The sequence below is a fragment of the Ptychodera flava genome, assembly GCF_041260155.1.
Source record: "Ptychodera flava strain L36383 chromosome 23 unlocalized genomic scaffold, AS_Pfla_20210202 Scaffold_24__1_contigs__length_23054250_pilon, whole genome shotgun sequence".
Lineage (NCBI taxonomy): Eukaryota > Metazoa > Hemichordata > Enteropneusta > Ptychoderidae > Ptychodera > Ptychodera flava.
In genome coordinates this window covers 6,411,770-6,433,053 of record NW_027248278.1, presented here as the reverse complement: position 1 = coordinate 6,433,053, position 21,284 = coordinate 6,411,770, and the positions used below count along the sequence as shown (strand labels likewise).

Below are 21,284 nucleotides of genomic sequence, written 5' to 3'. Positions count from 1 at the left end.
AATAGGCTGTTATCATTGTAAAAATTGCCAATTTTTGTCCAAAATTTTTACGCGTTACAGAAAATCTATACCTGCTCTGCTGCAGGGTTTGACGTCGTGTACTAATACGTGAACTGCTTTCATCAGAGGGAAACTGGGCATAGTTGTCATATAAACGTTTATGAAGTAACAATTAATTACATTTTATCATGAATTAATACGAATAACATTGCCAATCTTAACCCCTGGCGCGACACCAAGGGCTGAGCCCTATATAATATTATGCTTATTCCGAAATCATAACTTGGTCTTGCCGAAGTAAGCCAAGAAATATTATTATGCTTATTCTGAAATCATAACTTGGTCTTGCCGAAGTAAGCCAAGGCCAACTGTTGTCTTGGATACTCGGCTGGACACCTTTTACCAGGCATTTCATTCAGCGAATGATTACTTGGGGCTGGTATGGACATGAAGTTAACCATTTGATAAGATATTTTTACGCACATACTGATCACTTGGTATCGGTACATTGACTTAAATTCATGTTTCAATGTGCCTAATGATTTTCATGTCAACCAGTGCCCTGTTCTTATGCGGAGCCCTCTGTACAATAAATCAACGCAAGCCTTGGAGTTTTGATCAAACATGACAATTAAGTTGCGACATGTGCGTCCAAATGACCTTCAGCTTACATACAGTGGAATTTGATCGAGTGTCCGTTTTGCCTTGCAGAGATCGACAAGTCTACATGTTGCTTATCATTAGAAAAGTAAACATTTGCAACAAATTGAGTCTTTGATGTTAGATTATACAGCGCGCGCGGCGAACGTTTCCCATACACTGTCAAGTCTACAATCATGGCAGTCGTTTCAGCATGCCACTCATGCACAACAAGCTTGACGCCACACTATAGCTATAGTACATCTTCAAAGTTTTCTTTCAGCTAATTTTGTGTACTTTGATTTGGGAAATACAACTCAGATAAAACTCATTGGCATATTTTTCTCGAACAATCCTCAACATCAACCGGACTGACGCTGGGCGTGTATGATGTCGTCCGGGAAATTAAGTGCCAAAATACAGTGAATTATTTCAGAAACACTGGGTGTGTTATTCAATGGCGCAAAATGTACCGTGTTGATTGAATTGCACTTGCATGTGCAAAATCAACACTTTTCTTCAAGTCTATTTTCTAGCTCAGAGAAGTGTCAATCGAGAAAGTTTCATTTAGCTGAAACAAAAGAGAAAGCGGGATTAAAGTTTCATGCAGGAGTGTTTAGCATTTTCTGGTTGACAATATTCAGTGTTGTATCGTGTCAAACTTGTTGATAGAGTAGACTGCACTGGCAATGCTACAGACTACATGCTGAAGGAACTGTTGTCGTGATTAATTGCTGATATCGAGAGGAGAAGAAAAGTTTTGGGTTTTTTTAGAGAATTTACTTGTTTCTTCATAACGTTCCCAATTTAAAAGTAAACACCTAAAAGAAGACTGGTGATGTGCATGTAGTGCAGTGTTAAGCTTGTTGTGAGTGACATGCTGAAACGACTGCAGTGATCGTGACGAGACAGTGTATGGGAAACGTTTGCCGCGTGCTGTAATCTAACACCAACCAAAGACGAAGACTGAATTTGTTGCAAATGTTTACTTTCTAATGATAAGCAACATGTAGACTCGTCGAGCTCTGCAAGGCAAACCGGACACTCGATCAATTCCACTGTAACAGTGTTTACTCTCTGTAAGCAAACAGAACAGGTCGAGGATACCTTTACAGACATTTGGATAGACTGGCGACAGTCCCTCGTGCCTTCTTTGACCGGACTCACTTTATTAAAGTGCGGTAGCAATCCAACGTAGGCGATCGAGCACCGAAGGCGCGAGGCCGAGTGCCGAAGGCGCGAGATCGAGTGCCGACGGCTTGTACCAGCAAATACCGGAAGCTACGCCAATACGCGAAACCAAGCGGTACAAGAGACTGGCGAGAGTTTAACATTTGGACTGCTCACTGTTATCTGTCGACACACTTGGCAAATTGAGCCGCCATAATCCAGGTATGTGGATTCACTTCGTTACCTAAGGTGTTAGTTATTCATTTTCAGTGGTCAACATGCAGACCAAATGCTACTTCCTTATGCACAATGCTTTAAAAACGTAGACATACTTAAAAAAAACCGTCAACAACTTGTTTGTAATATGCGATCGCGGTCATCATCACCATTAGTGGCAGACTTACGTTAGAAGATTGTAGTCACAAATGCATGGTCGATATTTGGTTTGAAAATGAAATAGTTGTATTCAGCTGTCATGATTTGCGTGTCAATAGTGTAAGATAACATAATGTTTACAGTTGGTTGGGTCAAGGGGAACTGTATGAGGGTAACGTACAAAATCATAAACATTTAGGGGTTACTCAAAATTTATAAACCAACAGGGGCAATGTAACCATATCACCCAGGACAGCAGTTTTTAGTATCACATATTACATAAGATTAAGGGCACATTTCCGAATGTTTATTTACGGAGGAGAGGCAATCCGTAACAAATCGCAGCCAACCTCTTTACTATAGTGATACTTAATAAAGAAATTTGAAGGTAGATTGTTTGTTCATTATTCTGTTAAGCTAAATTCTACTTCATATTGAAATATACCCCAATGTCTATTCCCTATTTTCAATATCAACTTATTACTTTGAAATAGGCAGTGAGGTGATTTTGCGTAGCATATGGTGGCCAAACGTGCTGTTCAGTTTAATTATAAGGAAGACCTATATGGAAAGACGATTTGCCGGCGCAGCACGCAAATGCGCATGTGTGCAACAAATTGAAAATAGGACCAAGACTGCATGTCCTCGTTTTAATTTTACGTAGGGCTGATGAATAAATCAGACAGCACTTTTGGCTGTCATCTGCTATCCCAGTATCATTATTTTCATTTCGAAATATAATTTGTCTTGCGAAAGTTGGCCAAAATAAATTGTTGGTTTGGAGACTCGGCTAGACGCCATTTATCATGCAACGGATTGCTCTTTAACACGCATTTCACCGTGTGATTACTTGGGGCTGATATATACATATACGATATTTTCACACACATACTGATCACTTGTTATCGGTATATTTACTTAAATTCATGTTTCGATGTGTCTAACGATTTACTCATCAATCAGTGCCCATTAAAGGCATGGTCAATTCAAACAGATATACATAATTGTTGATGATATCAGAAACTGCAAGGCTTTTCAAATGTTTAACAACTGTTAGTTTTTACTGTTTAGGGGAAAGAGAGCTTTCCAATGGGGCATGACGAAATCCATTTACCTCAGATAAACTTTCTATAAGTCAGGACCATAGCATTGTGCACGAAGTTAAGGTGATTCAGAGACAGGTTTTTTTTTGTTTTTTTTTTTTTTGTTTTTTTTTTTGTATTAAACATTTATTGGGTTATTTGAGGTTTACGAAAAAGTTGTTTTCCAATTGTTACATGAATGTATTTTACATATCTTATGATTTCCATGTAGTAATACAGATTATAATAATATTAATAATAATACATACAGGTCTTGTGCTTGTAAATAAAAGGAATATCAAGTTGACACACACAAGAGACAGAAAGAAAGAGAAAAAGAAAACTTATAATCTTAGAAACTGTCCCCATTTCTTAAGATGAGAGTTCAACTTATTCTTTTTGTTAGCAATATGAAATTCCAAGTTTTGAATACTTTGCAGATATTTTTTGAAAGCATCCAAACTTGGTTTTTGTTTTTGATATTTTGATCTATAAATGTAGTATTTAGCAGCAAGGATTACAAAGTTTAAAAATAAAGAAAATCTTCCATCTCCAAGAATAATTTGTCTAACAGTTGGGCGATTCTGAAATCCAATTCTATTTACCTATACCCTATAAATTCCCTCCCAAAATTCCACCACAAATACACATTTATGAAACAAATGAACCAGTGTTTCACTCTGTTCCTCACAAAAGATACATTTCTCAGATACAACTCTTGGTGGTGTCATTTTTGATAACGTTACATTGGTTGGAAGTATATTATGCAGTACTTTAAACTGGAATGCTCTAAGTTATTTTATTATCAATTGTCACTTTATAAGGTAACTGATACGTCAACAATCCCAATCTTCAATAAACTCATGAAACACTAAAAGAATTTTAATTTTGGGGTAATAAAATTACAATCATTTATCCACTTTGACACATTTCTTGTATTACAACATTTTATCTCTTTACACACTATGCCAATCTTAAATAAAATCTCTTGTTCAGGAACTCTTGTTCTGAAACTGTCAATCATCTGCTTATCTACTTTTCTTTTCCAATCTTTTGGTATGGCATTAATAATTCCAAACCATCGCAGAACAGATGAATTTGGAACTCCCATTTGTCTTACTTTTTCCCATGAAATAATTTTACCATTTTGATCAAACAATTGTCCCAGATACACAATATTTGCTCGTACAAATTCTTTAAAGAACATGGATTTCCCCTGAAATAAAATGTTTTGATTATTCCAGATTATTTGGTAAAATACACTTTCTTCATCACATTTTGCATAATTATTAATCTCTGACCAAACCTGTAACATACATCTGAGAAAATTAGAAAAATTCACAGATAATTTCTTAACATTAAAATTACAATTTAACAACATTTCTATACCCCCAATTCTTTCCAATTCTTTCATAACAATTCTTTTCCACGGGTGTCTTATACCAGAATCACATAATCTTCTAATCCAATTAATACGCTGAGCTTTATAAATTGTTCTAATATCTGGCATAGAGATTCCCCTTGTTCTACAGTACCAATCATTGTTTGTCGAGAGATCTTATCAGGACCCTTCCAAAGAAACTTGTAAATCAAAGAATTAACCCTTTTCAAATCAATACATGGAATTTCAATCATATTCATTACATACTGACTCCCCTGAATAGTTTAAAATAACCTGTACTTGTGCCCTTATTCATGACACAGCTTTCACTATTTTTATAACATGTTTTAATCCAACTTATAAAACTTTGTCCAAAATTAAAAGTTTTTAGAACTTTAAACAGGTATGACCATTCAAGTGAGTCAAATGCTTTTTCTAAATCAACTGTTATTAAAATACCGGGAAAATTCATATCTTCTGTGTAATCCATCACCCCTTCAATAAGTCTGATTACATCACCAATATATCTGTTTCTTACAAAAGCTGACTGAGTTTCATGTATTAACACAGGAAGAATATTATCCAACCTTTTTGCCAAACACTTTGTTACTATCTTATAATCAACATTTAATAAAGTAACAGGTCTCCAGTTACGAATATACCTTTTATCTTTCCCTTTTTTTTCAATAAGGGAAATAACACCTTGTCTTTGGGATGGTGAAAATTCACCATGTTCAAAAGAAGCAATAAAGGAGTTCAACAAAAATGTTTTAACAAGTGCCCAAAATTGTAAATAAAATTCACAAGTTATACCATCATTCCCAGGAGTCTTATTTTTTTTCATGGATTTCAAGGCTGTTAATGCTTCATCTTCAGTAATAGGACCATCACATGAATTTGACATTTCATCATCTAATTTTGGAATGTTACAATTATTTAGGAAAAAACTTTCACTTTCTAACATACTACTTATATTATGGTCAAGCTTAGATGAATACAAGTTCTGATAAAAATTCTTAATTTCCTGATTTATTTTATCTAATCCCCTAATTTCAATTCCATCCTCCCTAGTAAGTTTATTTATTTGGCTTCTACTACTATTATATTTTTCTAATTGCAGAAAATACTTGGTATTTTTTTCCCCGTTTTCCACCCAGTTACACCTTGACCTAATGATTAATCCCTCTATTTTTTTGTCAAACTCATTTTGAATATCATTTTGAACCCTTTCAATTTCAGAAATAATTTCTTCACTAGGGGCATCACTCAATTGTTTTTCCAAATGAACCAGTTTCTGTTCTAAATCATTCATAATATTCTTGCGCTTCTTTGCTTTCTTTTTACCATACTCTATTGACTTCTGTTTGATTTTATATTTCAGCCAGTCCCACTTGACTCGGGATCCTCTATACACATACTTCTTGAACCCATGACTGAAAATTATCCTCAATCAACTCAATATAATCATTATCCTTCAAAAGCTATTATTCAGCTTCCAATAGGATGGGCCTCTTATTGTTTCCTCCCAACCCATTTCAAGGGTGATAGCAGAATGATCTGATAAAAAGCAAGGCATTATACCTGTATTTTTGGATGTCTAACTGTAAATTATCACTGATTATAAAGTAGTCTAGTCTACTCTGTATTAAATCTGGTCTATACCTTTTCCAAGTAAAACATTGTTATCTGGATTTCTCACTCTCCAAATATCTACTAACTCAAGGAATCCATTATCTCTTTAAAGATCTTACATGAGTGCTTCCAGGGTCTAGGGTTACCCCCATTCTATCTTTAATTGGATCAAGCACAATGTTATGGTCCCCACCCCAGATAATGTTAACATTTGGATCTTGAACAAATCTTTCATATTTAAAAATAAGTCTTTCAAAATAACATGTGAGTTTTTTCCTCATTGGTGCATATGAATTAACTATAATAAATTTTTTGTCTGAAATGTCAATATCAGTTATAATAAATCGTCCCCCAGGATCACTTACCACTTTGTTACATTAAAATCCATACCATTAAATACAGTAAGAACTCCTTTACTATTACTAGAACCATGAGCAAAAATTTTATGACCTTTCAATTGGGAAGACCAGTATTTGGAGGTTTCATTTGTGCTGTGTGTTTCTTGTAGCAAATTATATTTGGATTTCTCTCAGATATCCACTTAAATAAACTCTTACGTTTTTTGTAATGTCCCAAGACCTCTAGTGTTCACACATAATTTTTATATTACATACCATGATTTTTCACTTATTTTGTATACCATACACTCATACAACCTCTTATTTTTGTAACCCATTTTGAAAAATTTACAGTGAAAAAAAAAGACAAAAAGAACAAAACAAAACAATGCAAACAGAAAGGCGAAAAAAAAACAAAACAAAACAAAAACAAAACAAAACAGTTCCTACCACAGTAGGAAGGCATGTACACGAAAACAGCTGCAATACCTGCAGGATTAAGAGACAGTTTACTTTTTTATTACAAAGACATTTTATTTTGTGGAGCAGTCATACAATGCATTTCGATAAATATTTGCTTCTGTTACCAACATCTACGAGGATCAAATAGAGGCAATTATCATAGCAACGGTGTCTGTTTTCACGCGGAGCCCTCTGTGTACAATACAATAGAGCCAAGCCTTTGAATTTTGACCAAACGTAAGAGACCGTCTCAGATTGTCGCACAAATTCAAGAAACGAAATTCCTTAGTCTAGATCAATACCCCCTCCCCTAAGCGAAACTCCAACAGTGCCGAATGTTGATGCCTGTCTTAAAGTACAATGAAGCATTTTGATATAACTTCTGAAGAATATGTATGCCCGGCCACATTAGATCGTCAAGTAATCGATCAAAATTGAATACTAACCATAGCATGACACGAACGAGGTGGAAACGATTACGGCAAAATTTGTACAAGTGTGCAGTTTTTCTTTATTTCTACAAACAATGTAAACAGAACTTGTGATCACAAACTAAAAGCGCGAAAGTGAAGTAGCAATTTGAGACGGTCCCCTACACTTAAAAGGCAATCTCCATAGCTACGGTGCTGTTCTCATGAGGAGCCCTTTGTGCAATGAAATCGAGCCCAGTCTTTGAATTTTGACCAAACATAACAAGTTGCGACAAATGCGTTGAAATGACCTTTAGCTTAAACAGCGTTTACTGTCTGTAAACAAATAGAAACAGGTCAGGGATACCTGTACAGACATTAGGACAACTCACTTTTATCTGTCGACACACTTGGCAAATTGAGCCACCATAAAGTAGGTATGTGGAGTCACTTCGTTATCTAAGGTGTTAGTTATTCACTTTCAGCGGTCGACGTGCAGACCCAATGTTACTTCCTTATACACATCGCACAGTGCTTTAAAACGTAGACATACTTAAAAACAACTGTGAACATCTTGTTTGTAATATACGATCACGGACAATAATTAAATTATTATTACAAGTCAAACCTGTCTCAGCGGCTACCTGGATAGAGCGGCCACCCGTCTATAACAGCCAATCCATTGCAGTCCTGACCTAATTTCAATGTAATTGTACCTAGATAGAACGGCCACCTGTCAAACGCGGCCAGCGGGAACCTGAAAAATTTTTTGTTCCCTTTTTTTATGATTCCAAGATTACGTTTGAAATTCAATGAAATTCAATAACATTTCAGTGTAATTCAATTGTTTTAATGTTAGTAATAATTATAAAAGATCTACAACCATTTCATATCATTTCATTACTTTTGTCTCAAAATAATCTAAAAATGTATGAATTTCCGTTAAAAAGCAAACAAGTAGGCGTAGTATGGGGCAGAAGCTGGAACTGTTGATAAGTTTTTCAATAGTTCCATGCAATATATCAAATAAAGTTACTGTCTGTCTCCCTACAGCATGCTGAAACACATATTATTCAGTTTGTCGACAAAAGCCTGCATATAGGAATATTAGGTGATAAATTGAATTAGAGTACAGACTGAAAGTATTTGTCAATGATACAAATGCTGGGTAAATATTCACACAGGCTGAATACTGGACAGTTCAACACACTGTAGGGAGTAGAACAAGAATGCAGCTGTATAAACTGAACAAAATTATTGTCAAAATTATCAAAGTTATTACAGCTACTACCCTGGTACTGCCTACAGGCAGTGTCACTGTTACTGTATACTGTAGCAGTAGTGACAGAGATAGCTCTGACTATGAAGTAGCTGAAGAAGAGTTTGGGTAATGTGACACTCATGACGTTGAAACATATTTGTACACAAGATCTGGCCAGAAAGCAACACATGGAAGACCGGGAGACTTGAAAGTTATCAGGGATTTTTGAATTCTAGCATATGAGAATAATCAAATGTCAAATATTAAAGAAATAGGATAGGGTCACCATGCTTGATTTTCTAAATTTTCATATTCTCATTGTAAAATAACACAAAAAGTAAAAGTGTACAGTAAAGACTCTAATTTAAATGAAAAATGCGTGACGAGATGGAATTATTTTAATTTTACCAAATTTACCATTATTTCACCAAAAATTTCAGCGATTAAAACATTTATTTGATGGAATATTTTATCCTTCCTTATTGGTATTGTCAATTTTGTACAACTTATAACTAGCATTTAATGTAGCCAGGAATTCACAATTTGCATACTCTTTCATGGTCATCATTTTGTGTGCTCTTCAGCAGGTGCCATTGGCGTGGCCAGATCGAGTTGGATTAACTTAAGTCGGCTTTGACTGATAAATCAAAAAAGTCCACTGATGTCTTTAAAAATGAATCAATTTAAGAACTTGCCTTAGGAATATGGCTCTACAAACTGCTAATAACAGGTAGTGTTGAACATTTCCGAGCAGAACTGCCCAATAGATGTTTATATTTTCTTTGCGTGCATCCCTAATACATATGCAGCTATATGATCAGTGTTAACCCCTGAGCAATTATAGAGTGGTGGCTGCCACTTTTTAATTTTTGGAAAACAATAGAAACTCATTACCATAACAATTACATTTATTGTTATGCAAATTAGTCTCCCCTCTACCAGAAAAATCCTGGGAAGAACACTGATGATAATGGGGGGATTTGAAAAGTTTTAATCATATAGACGGAGGACTTGAAATTTTTTTAGGGTATTGAGGGTGGTTTTAAAAAAAACAAGATTCCAATCACGATTCCTCAAGCCCCTCCCCCAAGCGTTATTGTGAATGCAGCCTTAGTAAGAAAAGTCGCGAGTTGGTCGGTTACTGTCAAAAGGTTTTTGGAGGTGATTGACATTTGTGATAATTTCCAATGATGTAATATACATGTATGATCAGTCGAATGTTCAAACACATACTGATCGATTCTAGCTACCGTCGAGCTACCATCGCTACGAAAATAACGTACACTGACTAAGGCAGACTAATCCCATTCTCAGTGACTTTGTGAGGAAAAACTGACAAATGAAAATTTTGGAGAATTGTGGTTAACAGCATTAATTTTTCATCTTTTTTAAACACACCATGAGGACAATTGTCAATCTACAGTTCATTAGATTTTTGTTACACTGCATCTACTTACATTTTTAGTCATTTTCTTATTTTGCATGACTGTAAAATTACTTTTTTGCCTAAGGTATTCATAAAAAAGTTACATATTACTGATACATTTGTCCTTTTTTTACTGTATATACATATATATAACATGCAGTGTTTGTGTCTGAAATGCCTGTTAGAGAATTTTAGTTTGTAAATCTGTCCCCTGCCAAACATCTTGATAACAAGTCGACAAGCCAAATACATTTATACATTTACTGATTACCAATCAATTATCTGACCTGTCTATTAAGGCCACCTGTCTATAAAGGCCACTTTAGCAAAGTCCCTTGACCACTATATACAGGTTCGACTAAATCCAATGGTTTTATGGTGTTGCACACCCTTCGTAGATTGCAACCGCTAGAAAATCTGGAAACAACAGCCAAAAAATGTTAACATACTTAAGCAACAACCGTCAGCAACTTGTTTGTAACATACGATCGCGTTCAATAATCAATTTACTATTATTTGCAGACTTACGTTAGGATATTGCAGTCACAAATGCATTGTCAATATATGGTTTGAGAATGAAATAGTTGGATTCAGCAGTCATTATGATTGTAGTGAATATTGACATGATTTTGTGTGTCAATAGTGTAACAATACACATAAAAATATACGGTTGGTAGGGGTAGGGGAATTGTAGAAGCGTCACTCACAAAATAATAACAAGTTAGAGGGAGTAGTATACATATTGGGGTTCAGTCACAATTAAGAGAACACCCCCCTCCCCACCTCATCTAAGCTTCCATTTAAGTCAGGGGGCTCACAATACGCAACTTTCGGTAAAACACGCAATAATCGCATGAGGGACAAAGAAAAAGTTAAATTAGGTGAAGTCGGGGCGCAATTGTGGGAACGCCCTTCTGTGTAAATGTTGGCTTGGCTTTCAGAGCGGGCACACACTAATTAATTTCCCATTGGCCATCACAGCAGCGTTGAGCTCAATTTTCCTATTTTGAAACATTCAGCGGCACTAATCCTCTTGCCAGGTATTCAGGTCAATGTCAGCTTGACTACTGATGACTTCTTCGTGTAGGCAAGTCCACGGAAATTTTGTGATAGCGATCAAAATAGCGCCCTCAGTGGTGTTTTTTGCAAAATTCAGGCCCATTGTTATGATTTCTATGGGCCTTATAACTCCTCATATTACCACAGGATGCTTAAGCTATTATTCGCGCCAGTCTGCTTTTTGATTCAAGCAGAAAAATATCTTTACAGAAATACTTCAATTTAAAGTTCAAACCAATCCGGTTTCAAAATTCAAGGTCCGCACTATTTTTTCCCAAACTACCTTTATGGGTAACGGACCCGGAAGTAAATAAGTGGTCTTTTGTCAATAAAGTGAACCTTAAATTGATAAATGTGCACAATTTCAAAACAAATGAAAGTGCTGGAGAATCTGACTAAAATACTTAGATAAAAGAAACTTTACCATAACACTTTAATTGTTACACCTGCCTCATGACATACACTCATTGACCCTGTAGCAGAAATTTGCGTCACCTTTGTACCAAGCTGAACGGCATAAAAACAAACACCTGGTTCAACTAATTTTGTGTTAGGCCTATTTTCATCAAGTTCTTACAGAAATTTTGAAAAATAAACTTCTCTTTAGAAAAACGCTATGGATGGATTGCACGAATTTTTGCTAAAAAAAGTAATAAAACAACACCGGTAAAGTACTGGTTTGACAAATTAAGTTGAATTAGGAAAGTTATTGGCAAACAGTTATCCCATACTCCTTTCCTGACTTAGTCCAATATGGTCGTTATATGGTCGTTATCGGGAATTTGGGCCCAAATTTTATCAAATTGACGTCTGAGGTGGTTTCCACATTCCTTCATATTTCCATATAATGTACGGAGTGATAGAAAGTGCAAAAGGTTGTAATTGTTCAAAAGGTTGTAATTGTTTGACCCTGCCCTCTAGGCCCTGAGAACAGGTTGGGGCTTTTATTGAAAATTGTGTTAAGAAATACTTCTTCCTGACATTCATTTGGTTGACTAAATTTATTGACTCATATATATCAGAGTTTTTTCGCATGCATGAGACTCTTTAATCCCTTTGTAAAGAGCAAACCTGGCACTTAATACGAGTCAATTCTTTGGCTGATGATTTGATGAGTTAAACTTACAATGTAACCATTAATGTGTGTTGAGACCTCTAAGGTGTCCCTGACTGCAAAAGTGTCCCCGTGCTAAATGTCCCTTAAGATAAGGGGTTAACTCAAGTCTGACAGTACCTAACGTAAACTTAAAACATGGAGACACTTTTGGAGTCAGATACACCTTTGAGGTCTTCACAAGCTTGAAACGCACTATATCTGATATTTGCTTTGCCCGCACAACATGCAACTGCGCATGTCTGCAACAAATTGAAAATAGCATATCGACTGCTTGTCCTAATTTTAGTTTTACGTAGGGTCGATGAATAAATGAGACAGCACTTTTGGCTGTCACCTGCTATCCCAGTATCATTATGATTATTTCTAAATAATACTTAATTTGCCAAAGTTGGTCAAAGACAACTATTGTCTTGGAGACGCGGCTACACGGCATTTACTATGTAATGGATTGATCTTTTCTTGCATTTCACAGTATGATTACTTGGGTTAGTATATACATGAAATGAGCAATATTAATTTGATAAGATATTTCCACACAGACACAGACACAGACACACACACATACACATACAAACACTGATCACTTGATATCGGTACATTAACTTAAATTCGAGTGTCAATGTGTCTGATAGTATACTTATCAACCAGTCCTCATTAAAGCTTGGTCAACTCATACAGTTATACATAATGGTCGGTGATATCCGAAACTGGCAGTCTTTTGAAATGTTTAACAACTGTTAGTTTTTACTGTGTAGAAAAAAGAGCTATGCAATTGGGCATGGCGCCCTCGATTAACCCCAGGTAAACATTCTTTTTTTAAGTCAGGACCACAGTATTGTTTAAGAAGGTACGGTGATTCAGAAACAGCTTACTTTTCTATTGCAAAGACATTTTATTTTCTGTGGCAGTCACACTTCAGTGCATTTCAATAAATCATTGCTTTGGTTACCGACATTTACGAGATTCAAATAAAGGCACTTTCCATAGCTACGGTGTTGTTCTCATGCGGAACCCTTTGTACATTAAATCGAGCCCAGCCTTTGAATTTTGACCAAACATAACAAGTTGCGACATATGCGTCAAAATGGCCAGCTAATTTTGACAGTGTTTACTCTCTGTAAGCAAACAGAAAAATGCAAGGATACCTGTACAGACATTAGGACAACTCACTGTTATCTGTTGACATACTTGGCAAATTAAGCCACCGTAAACTAGGTACGTGGAGTCATTTCGTATCTAAGGTGTTAGTTATTCATTTTCAGTGGTCAACGTGCAGACCCAATGCTACTTCCTTATGCACATCGGACAATGCTTTAACGTAGACATACTTAAAAGACAACCGTCAACAACTTGTGTGCAATATACGATCGCGGTCAGTAATTAAATCATGACTATCATTTATAGACTTACGTTAGGAAATTTTAGTCACAAATACATGGTCGATATCTTGTTTGAAAATGAAATAGTTGAATTCAGCAGTCATTATGATTTTGGTGAATATTGACATGGTTGTGTGTGTCAATAGTGCAAGATTGAATAAAATATGCAGTTGGTGGGGGTATGTTAATTTTAGGAGTGTCACTCATAAAATCATAAACAATTAGGCGTTCCTAAAAACCTCTAAACATTCAGGGGCAATGCAACCACATCACATGTGACAGTTGTTCTAGGTATAACCATATTGTGTTAGTTTAATGCTAAATTTTTGAAGGTTTGTGCATGAGGGAGAGACAATCCATAACAAATCGCGGCCAACCTCGTTATTGCAATGCGACAATAAAGGAATTTGTGAAAATATATCTTTTGTTCAATATTCTGGTAAGCTAAAATCTATTGCACACTGAAATATATAACTATGCCTATTGTCTGCTTGATTGATTGAACTAATTGAAAGTAGGAAATTCTACTTCTACTGTTTGCTACAGACTCCCCCAGGCCCTGACAACAGGTTGGGAATTTGGTTGATTTTTTTTCAAGAAGCAAAACATTCACCCGGGCATTCATTTGTTTTGACAAAGTTATTTGCTCATCTGATAGAGTGAAAATTTTTGTATGCGCGACGCTTTTTATAACCTTTTTTTCAAGTGCAAACTTCGCACCAAATACGAGTCTATTTGCCGTACTTTACTGGATGAATGTAAGTTACAATGTAGTTTTATTATTTTCTCAACGTGAAATGACAGTGAGTTTACATCGGTTGCTTTATCCAGGTCCCTTGTCTAACATACATATCGGTTTCTTTCTCAGTTTCATCTAGCCTCTAATCTTGAAATCATAAGCTTTCCCTACTTAACCAGTAAAATTTCATCCGGTCCAGCTTATGGTGTATACATTTCACAACTCCCTGGATACTATAGAGCTTGTAATTCATATGTAGACTTTTAAGTAAGGCGCATGATTTTAACCTTAACGGGGCAGTTCTCAGTCCCTGGTTCTCGCATTAGTCCTTGTTGACATTGAGTATGTACATGGTGTTAGCCTTTGGTTTCCATAGAAATTTTTATCAAGTCGACCCATTTACTTTTAGATAAAGCTGATAAATGATCTGCCCCTTTAAGGCTATTAAGACAGGGATTTTCACAAAGTAGGTTTGCTGGATCATATAAGAAGTTCAATTTTAAATATGGAGACCTTATATACGACAAATCTATTGCTCAAATGATAAAAGACAGCATTCCTGTCTTTAATTCACAACAGTAATTTAGCAGCTGGCTGTATTATAGTACAATTACTTTGTTACTTGAGTTAAACCTTGATGGCTGTAGCATGCTAGCAGGGTAGGCTTACCCATTCCAAACACCTGGTACCACCACTATACAAGTGGTTCGACATTGCACTATTGATTTTGTCAGTGCTTTTTTATTGGTCCTTGGACAAAGTAACTTATTTACTTTGAATACCTCACGATTAGTGGAATTGATTTGATGTCATATCCCCCTGAAATATGCTTCAGGGTAAATGAAACAGCAATAATGTTAAATACAAAGAAGGTCTGTTATAGACTCGACCCGGACTTTTGGTCCCTTTAAATACTTAGAGTGTCCATATTTTTGTCATTCCATATCAGGGTATCAGCTGAAACAATCTACGGTGACTGCAACATGAAAACTCGGCGTAAATTTGTTGTGTTTTTCTTTTGTCTGGCGGATTCGCCTATTTCCTGATCACACTACTTTCAAATGGTTCAATACTGGGTGTTTGGAAGTTGACGTCATTGACTCGATCAGGAGATGGATTGTCCTGCTATCGCCAGCTAAGGAACATTAATGGAACAGCCGTTGTGCACATGAGAGAGAACAAACTACAAGACTGCTTCACAGGAAAGCCTGAGGAAAATGTTTCTGTTATGGACATATTTCGCAGTATTCATACAAATTGGAGCTTCAATGCTGAAGAAGCAAATAAAGTGAGGTATGGGAACAGTTGTGGTGGAGCATATTTGACAGTTCGTGTGTTACATTTTTACAGTCAAATAACAGGGAAGCCAGGAAAAAACAAACAAACAAGCAAACAAACAAACACATAAAAATATACAAACATACAAACAAGCATACAGATACATAGATAAATAATAAACAAAAATACAGACAAAATAAACAAATAGACAAACAAACAAACAAACAAACAAACAAACAATATCACAAACAAATAACAAACATACAAATAAATAAACTATATATACAAACAAGCATACAAATATGTATTATAAATAAATAATTAACAAAACATAGACAAACAGAAACAAATAGTGATCAAACAAACAAACAAATCATGCATAAATAACAAAGATACAAAAAAACAATAAATATATATTAATATATATATATATAATATATATATATATATATATATATATATATATGTTGTTTGTTTGTATGTTTTTATATTCTTTGTTTATTTGTTTGTTTGCTTGTTTGTTTCTATTTCCTGGTATCCCTGTGGTCAAATTAGAACTGAACTAAATGTGATACTGAATGTTATCAAGCTGTTAACATTATTGTCGACCAGTCCAGTAGAAGTTTTAATTCGACCTCAGTTAATTAGGGGCAAAGTGAAAGAACCGTCGCTTCAGGGCACTGCCCACGCTCAACAAGAAGATAGTGTTGCGGACATGCTGCCCCGGCCCAATTTCTACCGCTGGCTGCGCTGCTCAAGAAAATAGGGTCAGGTAAGGGCTAATGTAAACATATCTGTAATTGGTCAATAGGAACGAGCGGATTGAATGCATAAATTTCTTTCCTACCAACGTCTAACATAGATTTCGCTTGTCCATGGAGGTAATTTTACCTCTATGGTGTGCCGAACCAAGCATGTCTTGTCGACACTGAATGGAAAACGGAAAATCACTCATTTTATGGTTACTGCCGTACTAGCTGCAATTAGCCTTGGTTGGCCGGTGGCTTGGGCATCCGTCAAGCGGCCTGTGCTATTCCCCAACCGAGCTGCACGACGGAAGCCAAAACTCAACGGCCAACCAAGGCTACAATTATCGCAGCTACTGCCGTACATGCGAAACGAGGGATCGTCTCTCACGTCTGAGACTAAACCTAGAACGATGATCGTCATTTCACCACAAAATACCATCACAGAAGAACAGTGTCAGAGATATAAAGTGAAGCCATGCAAATGACTTCAACGTCCGATATTTCGTCATCTTATTGCCAGGCTTGCCACTATCCATATGTGCTGATCACATATCTGTGCTCATTAATATGCAGTCAAAATTCTGACAAAAATGAACGCCAATATCTCAGACCATATCTGACCCTAGTTTTATGAGCAGCGCAGCCAGCGATAGAAATGGGGAAGGGGACCAGACAAGATTGGGGCGTCACATTGAAATGAAGCGTACCTATTCAAACAGTTAGCGTCATCCATCTGAACACATCGATCTAAATGTCCGTTACTGTAGCAATGCATTCTCTGTTTTATTCAAAATACGTTAAAATATTCAAAAATGGTTTGGAAGTTCAAAATGAAGTGAAATCTGCTAAATATTTTCTCTGTTGTATCAAAATAAAAGTGTAAAGGCACTAACATCTGTGACGTTGGATTGTATCTTAGAACATTGACATTTTAAGTACAAGAACATGCCTCTAAGGACAAATGTTATCTGTTGCTTTCTTTAATGACACATATTATATTTAATATAAATAACAGATCTGAGCTGGAAGAGTCTTGTCAAACATCACACCTCTTCATTACAACACAGGAGAATGTAAAATACCATGGTACAATAAGATATGAAGGCGAGAGGTTTTGGTGGGCGTTTGTGACGTCAGACGTGTACAACAGATTGCCAAAGGTAATGTTACGTGACACGCACTGCTTATCATAGGGTAAATATACACTCTTAATATTTCACACAGGTTTTGTCAAAATGAAGTGACTCAGGTTATGCGCAAAAGGAAGCACAATATTTCCCACATGGCATCGAGATATCTACAACATACACAAACATGTTTTATTAGACTTTCTTGCTACTAATATGCACATGAATGATGGTGATTGTTCCTGAATTGCACATACTCAACAAAAAATAAAAAGCTGGATTTAATCTTCACATAGAACACAAGTAACAAAGAAGTGTAAAAATAGTCTGAAAAAATCCAGCGCCAAAAGTTGCGATGTCGAATTACATCAAGGATAAAGCTGCTTCGATCAGGCGTTTTTTGGCTTTCAATCAATAGAACGTAGAAATTAGAACGGGCTATCCGTTGTTTTCTTTGAAATGTCAGTTAGTATTTGAAACACCTTCACTACCAGCACACATAAAATCTTGTCTGCACTGACAAGCATGTCATTGTTTATATTGACCCTGGAAATACCAACCATAACATGGGGTTCATTACTATTGTCAGTAACGGATGACATTACACTTGCAAAAGGGTCATGCCACCTTTTAGCGATATTTTAGTGGCAATTACATCCACCAACAGATGACAAGTGAGGGAGCTTCGGATTTCTTATATCCACTCCTCTCCTAAGTTGCTTTGTGTTTCTATTTGAAAGATGCTCAGCAAAGGCATCAGTCCGCAGTTGCTCATCATTCCCTTTACAAATCCTCAAAAATTACTTAATTTAGAACGTGTTATTTCTTAAGATCGACAAGTAGCCCTTGGCGAGGGCTGTCATTTTCTCTCTATAGAAGTAGAGCATCTCGAAACATGAATTGACATGTGAGAATTACGCTTCACTCATTGCGAAATACTTTGTTAAACAGGAACTTCCTCAATAAAAGCAGGATTATCGTAAGTCTATGCAAATGTAAAATAGCCACGCTACTGTTCGGACGCCATGTTTGGTCCTAGAATCCCATAATTTTGCCATGTTTCAGGCGTTCGTTGTCACTGAATCTTGCATATGATGTCGGTTCCTGCATATGATGTCGGTGAATATATGGCGACTACTCTTGAGTCGAAAATAAAAGAAATGTAGATTCTGGGTAGAGACTTAGAAAGTGTTTGCGTAGGGTCTCTCTGCAATCCACCTTACATGGACTAGGTCATTTTTTCTTTTTCAAATACCGCATTATTTATCGTTAATAACAAATTCTTGGATTGTCTTAAGTCAGGAAACCCTATTCATTGTTAATCTCAGGATGGTTTTTAACAAACGCCATTGACTTCATCCTAGCATATATTAAAGGTGTTAATAATTTTGTAGAATGACGCATTTTCTTACCTCTGATTTTATCGTACTCTCCATTTCACATTCGGGCCTCTTGTGTATGATGTGTATATCTGATGAAAGACAAGCTTTGGATGCCAAAGCGTTGGTCTTTTAGTGCCATTAATCAGCAATAGAACAACTTTTGTTGTAAAGTGATTGGATGATCTTTGACTCATTACTGCTGGTCTCAACATCTGTAACGGATGAAGACTTAGTATATATAGTATAAGGTATTTACTGCATGTTTAGTGATATATTTACTTGTACATGTTATGTTTTGCATCGATGCCACCTCATGAATGGGGCTAGCTCTAGATAAAATTGAGCCATTCTAATGGTACTTTCATACTTGATTGTTATGATATTCTAATGATATACTTATTATATGCTTGAATTACTGTGCACTGTAATCAAAATTAATTGATAATTGTCGTGAGATATATTTGCATGTTGTGGGAAAAGACCTTGTAAAAAAGAAAAATTGATACATGTACTGAAAATACCATTGTGTGTTCAATTCTCCAGAAAGTACCATACAAGAAAGGAAAGTTTAAGAAATGTAGTGTGGTTGGCAATGGTGGGATTCTGTTGGGCAGCAAATGTGGCAAGTTCATAGATGCAGCAGATTTTGTAATCAGGTATTTATATTTTGCTACACGTCCACTTCATTCTTCATTCATTCACATTCGCGTTTGATGTTGTTTGTTACATATTTTGCAATTTGTGACTTTACCTCATCACAGGGGTTTTCAAAAAATATATATTAAAAATAATTTCAAGTTTCAAGGCTTTGTATTTCCATAGACCCTCGACTTAAGGTCTATGGTACTGTTTATGTGAAATACCTGTTTGACAGAATAATGTTATCATGTAATTTAAAGGGTCCTAACTTGCGTTTATAATCAAGGGATATTCTAAATGTGTGCATTTTGATGCATTAGTGATGACGCCCTTTTACATTATGATTAGTCGAGATTGGGATTATGATCTTGTACTTATAATCAAAAGCATTGTCAATCAATCAAAACACTGCATCACCCTATTTTGATATATATTGTTGGTCAGAAATACAAAAACCTTTGTTCTCGGTTTTTATAGAGTAAAAGGAGACGGAAAATACCGAATGCTAGTCAAGCTCGTTTCTCCCTTATAGGGGTATTACAAAGGTGTCAAAAAGTGACTTAACCCTCTATAATAATATTTTATAGGGCTCAGCCCTTGTTGTCACGTCAGGGTTAAGATTAGAAATGTTATTCGTATTGATTCATGATTAGTTATTAGTCCGGGTCATTTCCAAAATTGGCGACTCAATATGATAATGTATTCCTGCTTTTAGGCAATCATCGACTAATTACATCAAGAATAAAGTACTGGTCATGCCAGGTCACAAATTACGCTCCAAGTGTGATCGACAGTTTTGGACCGCTTATTAGGCCTCAGTCTTATGATTCCGACGAATTTCGACTGTCAACATAACCCACGTGTTCTGCAGAAGGTCATGTCCAACAACAAGTCCGATGTAGTGAAAGCATTCGAACTATTTACGATTCATTTCTACCCCAGTTTATCGATTTCGCTCAAGTACCGACAATAATTTGTAGATGATGGTCATCTCTATTACAATACTGTTTTCAATGTTATTTGTGTAGGTACGCGTATAGCGTTTCGCAAGAAGTAAGATCGGTGTCAGGGCTTTAAAATGATACCTATGTTGTATTTGTCCTAAGAAGACTGAAAATGGTACAGGATTTTGAAAAGTGTGTTGACAGAGTGGCCACACAACTGATCGACATTATGACAGAATGGGTAGAATTTTTGATCGCTGCCATCTTTGATACAAATGGAGTTTTCTGAATGATCTGTGAAGGTACACGATTTATAATTTGCTGTCTGAACCAGACTAAAAATAGTACGTGATTTTGAATATGTGTTTCGACAGAGTGGCCACACAACTGTTCACCGTTACGATAGAATAATGGCGCGATTAATTGTTATTTCGCGAACGACTTCCGTATTCCCATGAAATGTGCAACGCCAAGTGTTTTGGCAAACTCCTCTTTCACAACTGACAATATTTTTGACACGGATCTACGATAATACATGAACAATTATGTGAATGGTGCAGCGGAGGAGTATATAGCAAGATCAAGTTCAACATAGTATGGCATACATAACCATGACATGTGGAGGTTGCCAGGAGGTTGCCAGGAAATACAATTTTTACTGATGGCGCGCTGGCCGCTGATTGGCTGATGATAGA

General features: G+C 36.1%; 1 protein-coding gene across 2 annotated transcripts in view; it reads left to right on the top strand.

Annotated features, from left to right (window-relative positions):
* Nucleotides 1-1,799: 1,799 nt before the first annotated feature.
* LOC139124503 (alpha-2,8-sialyltransferase 8E-like) overlaps nucleotides 1,800-21,284 on the top strand; it is a 29,052-nt gene continuing 9,567 nt past the window's right edge. The window contains exons 1-4 of one of the 2 annotated variants that reach the window (XM_070690641.1): nucleotides 1,800-2,031; nucleotides 15,420-15,763; nucleotides 17,513-17,657; nucleotides 19,550-19,662. In XM_070690641.1, the coding sequence (XP_070546742.1) occupies nucleotides 15,639-15,763; nucleotides 17,513-17,657; nucleotides 19,550-19,662 (383 nt within the window). In that variant the 5' untranslated portion in view covers nucleotides 1,800-2,031; nucleotides 15,420-15,638. Of the gene's footprint in view, nucleotides 2,032-13,414; nucleotides 13,568-15,419; nucleotides 15,764-17,512; nucleotides 17,658-19,549; nucleotides 19,663-21,284 lie in introns of those variants that run through there. The other variant, XM_070690640.1, reaches the window with a different exon arrangement.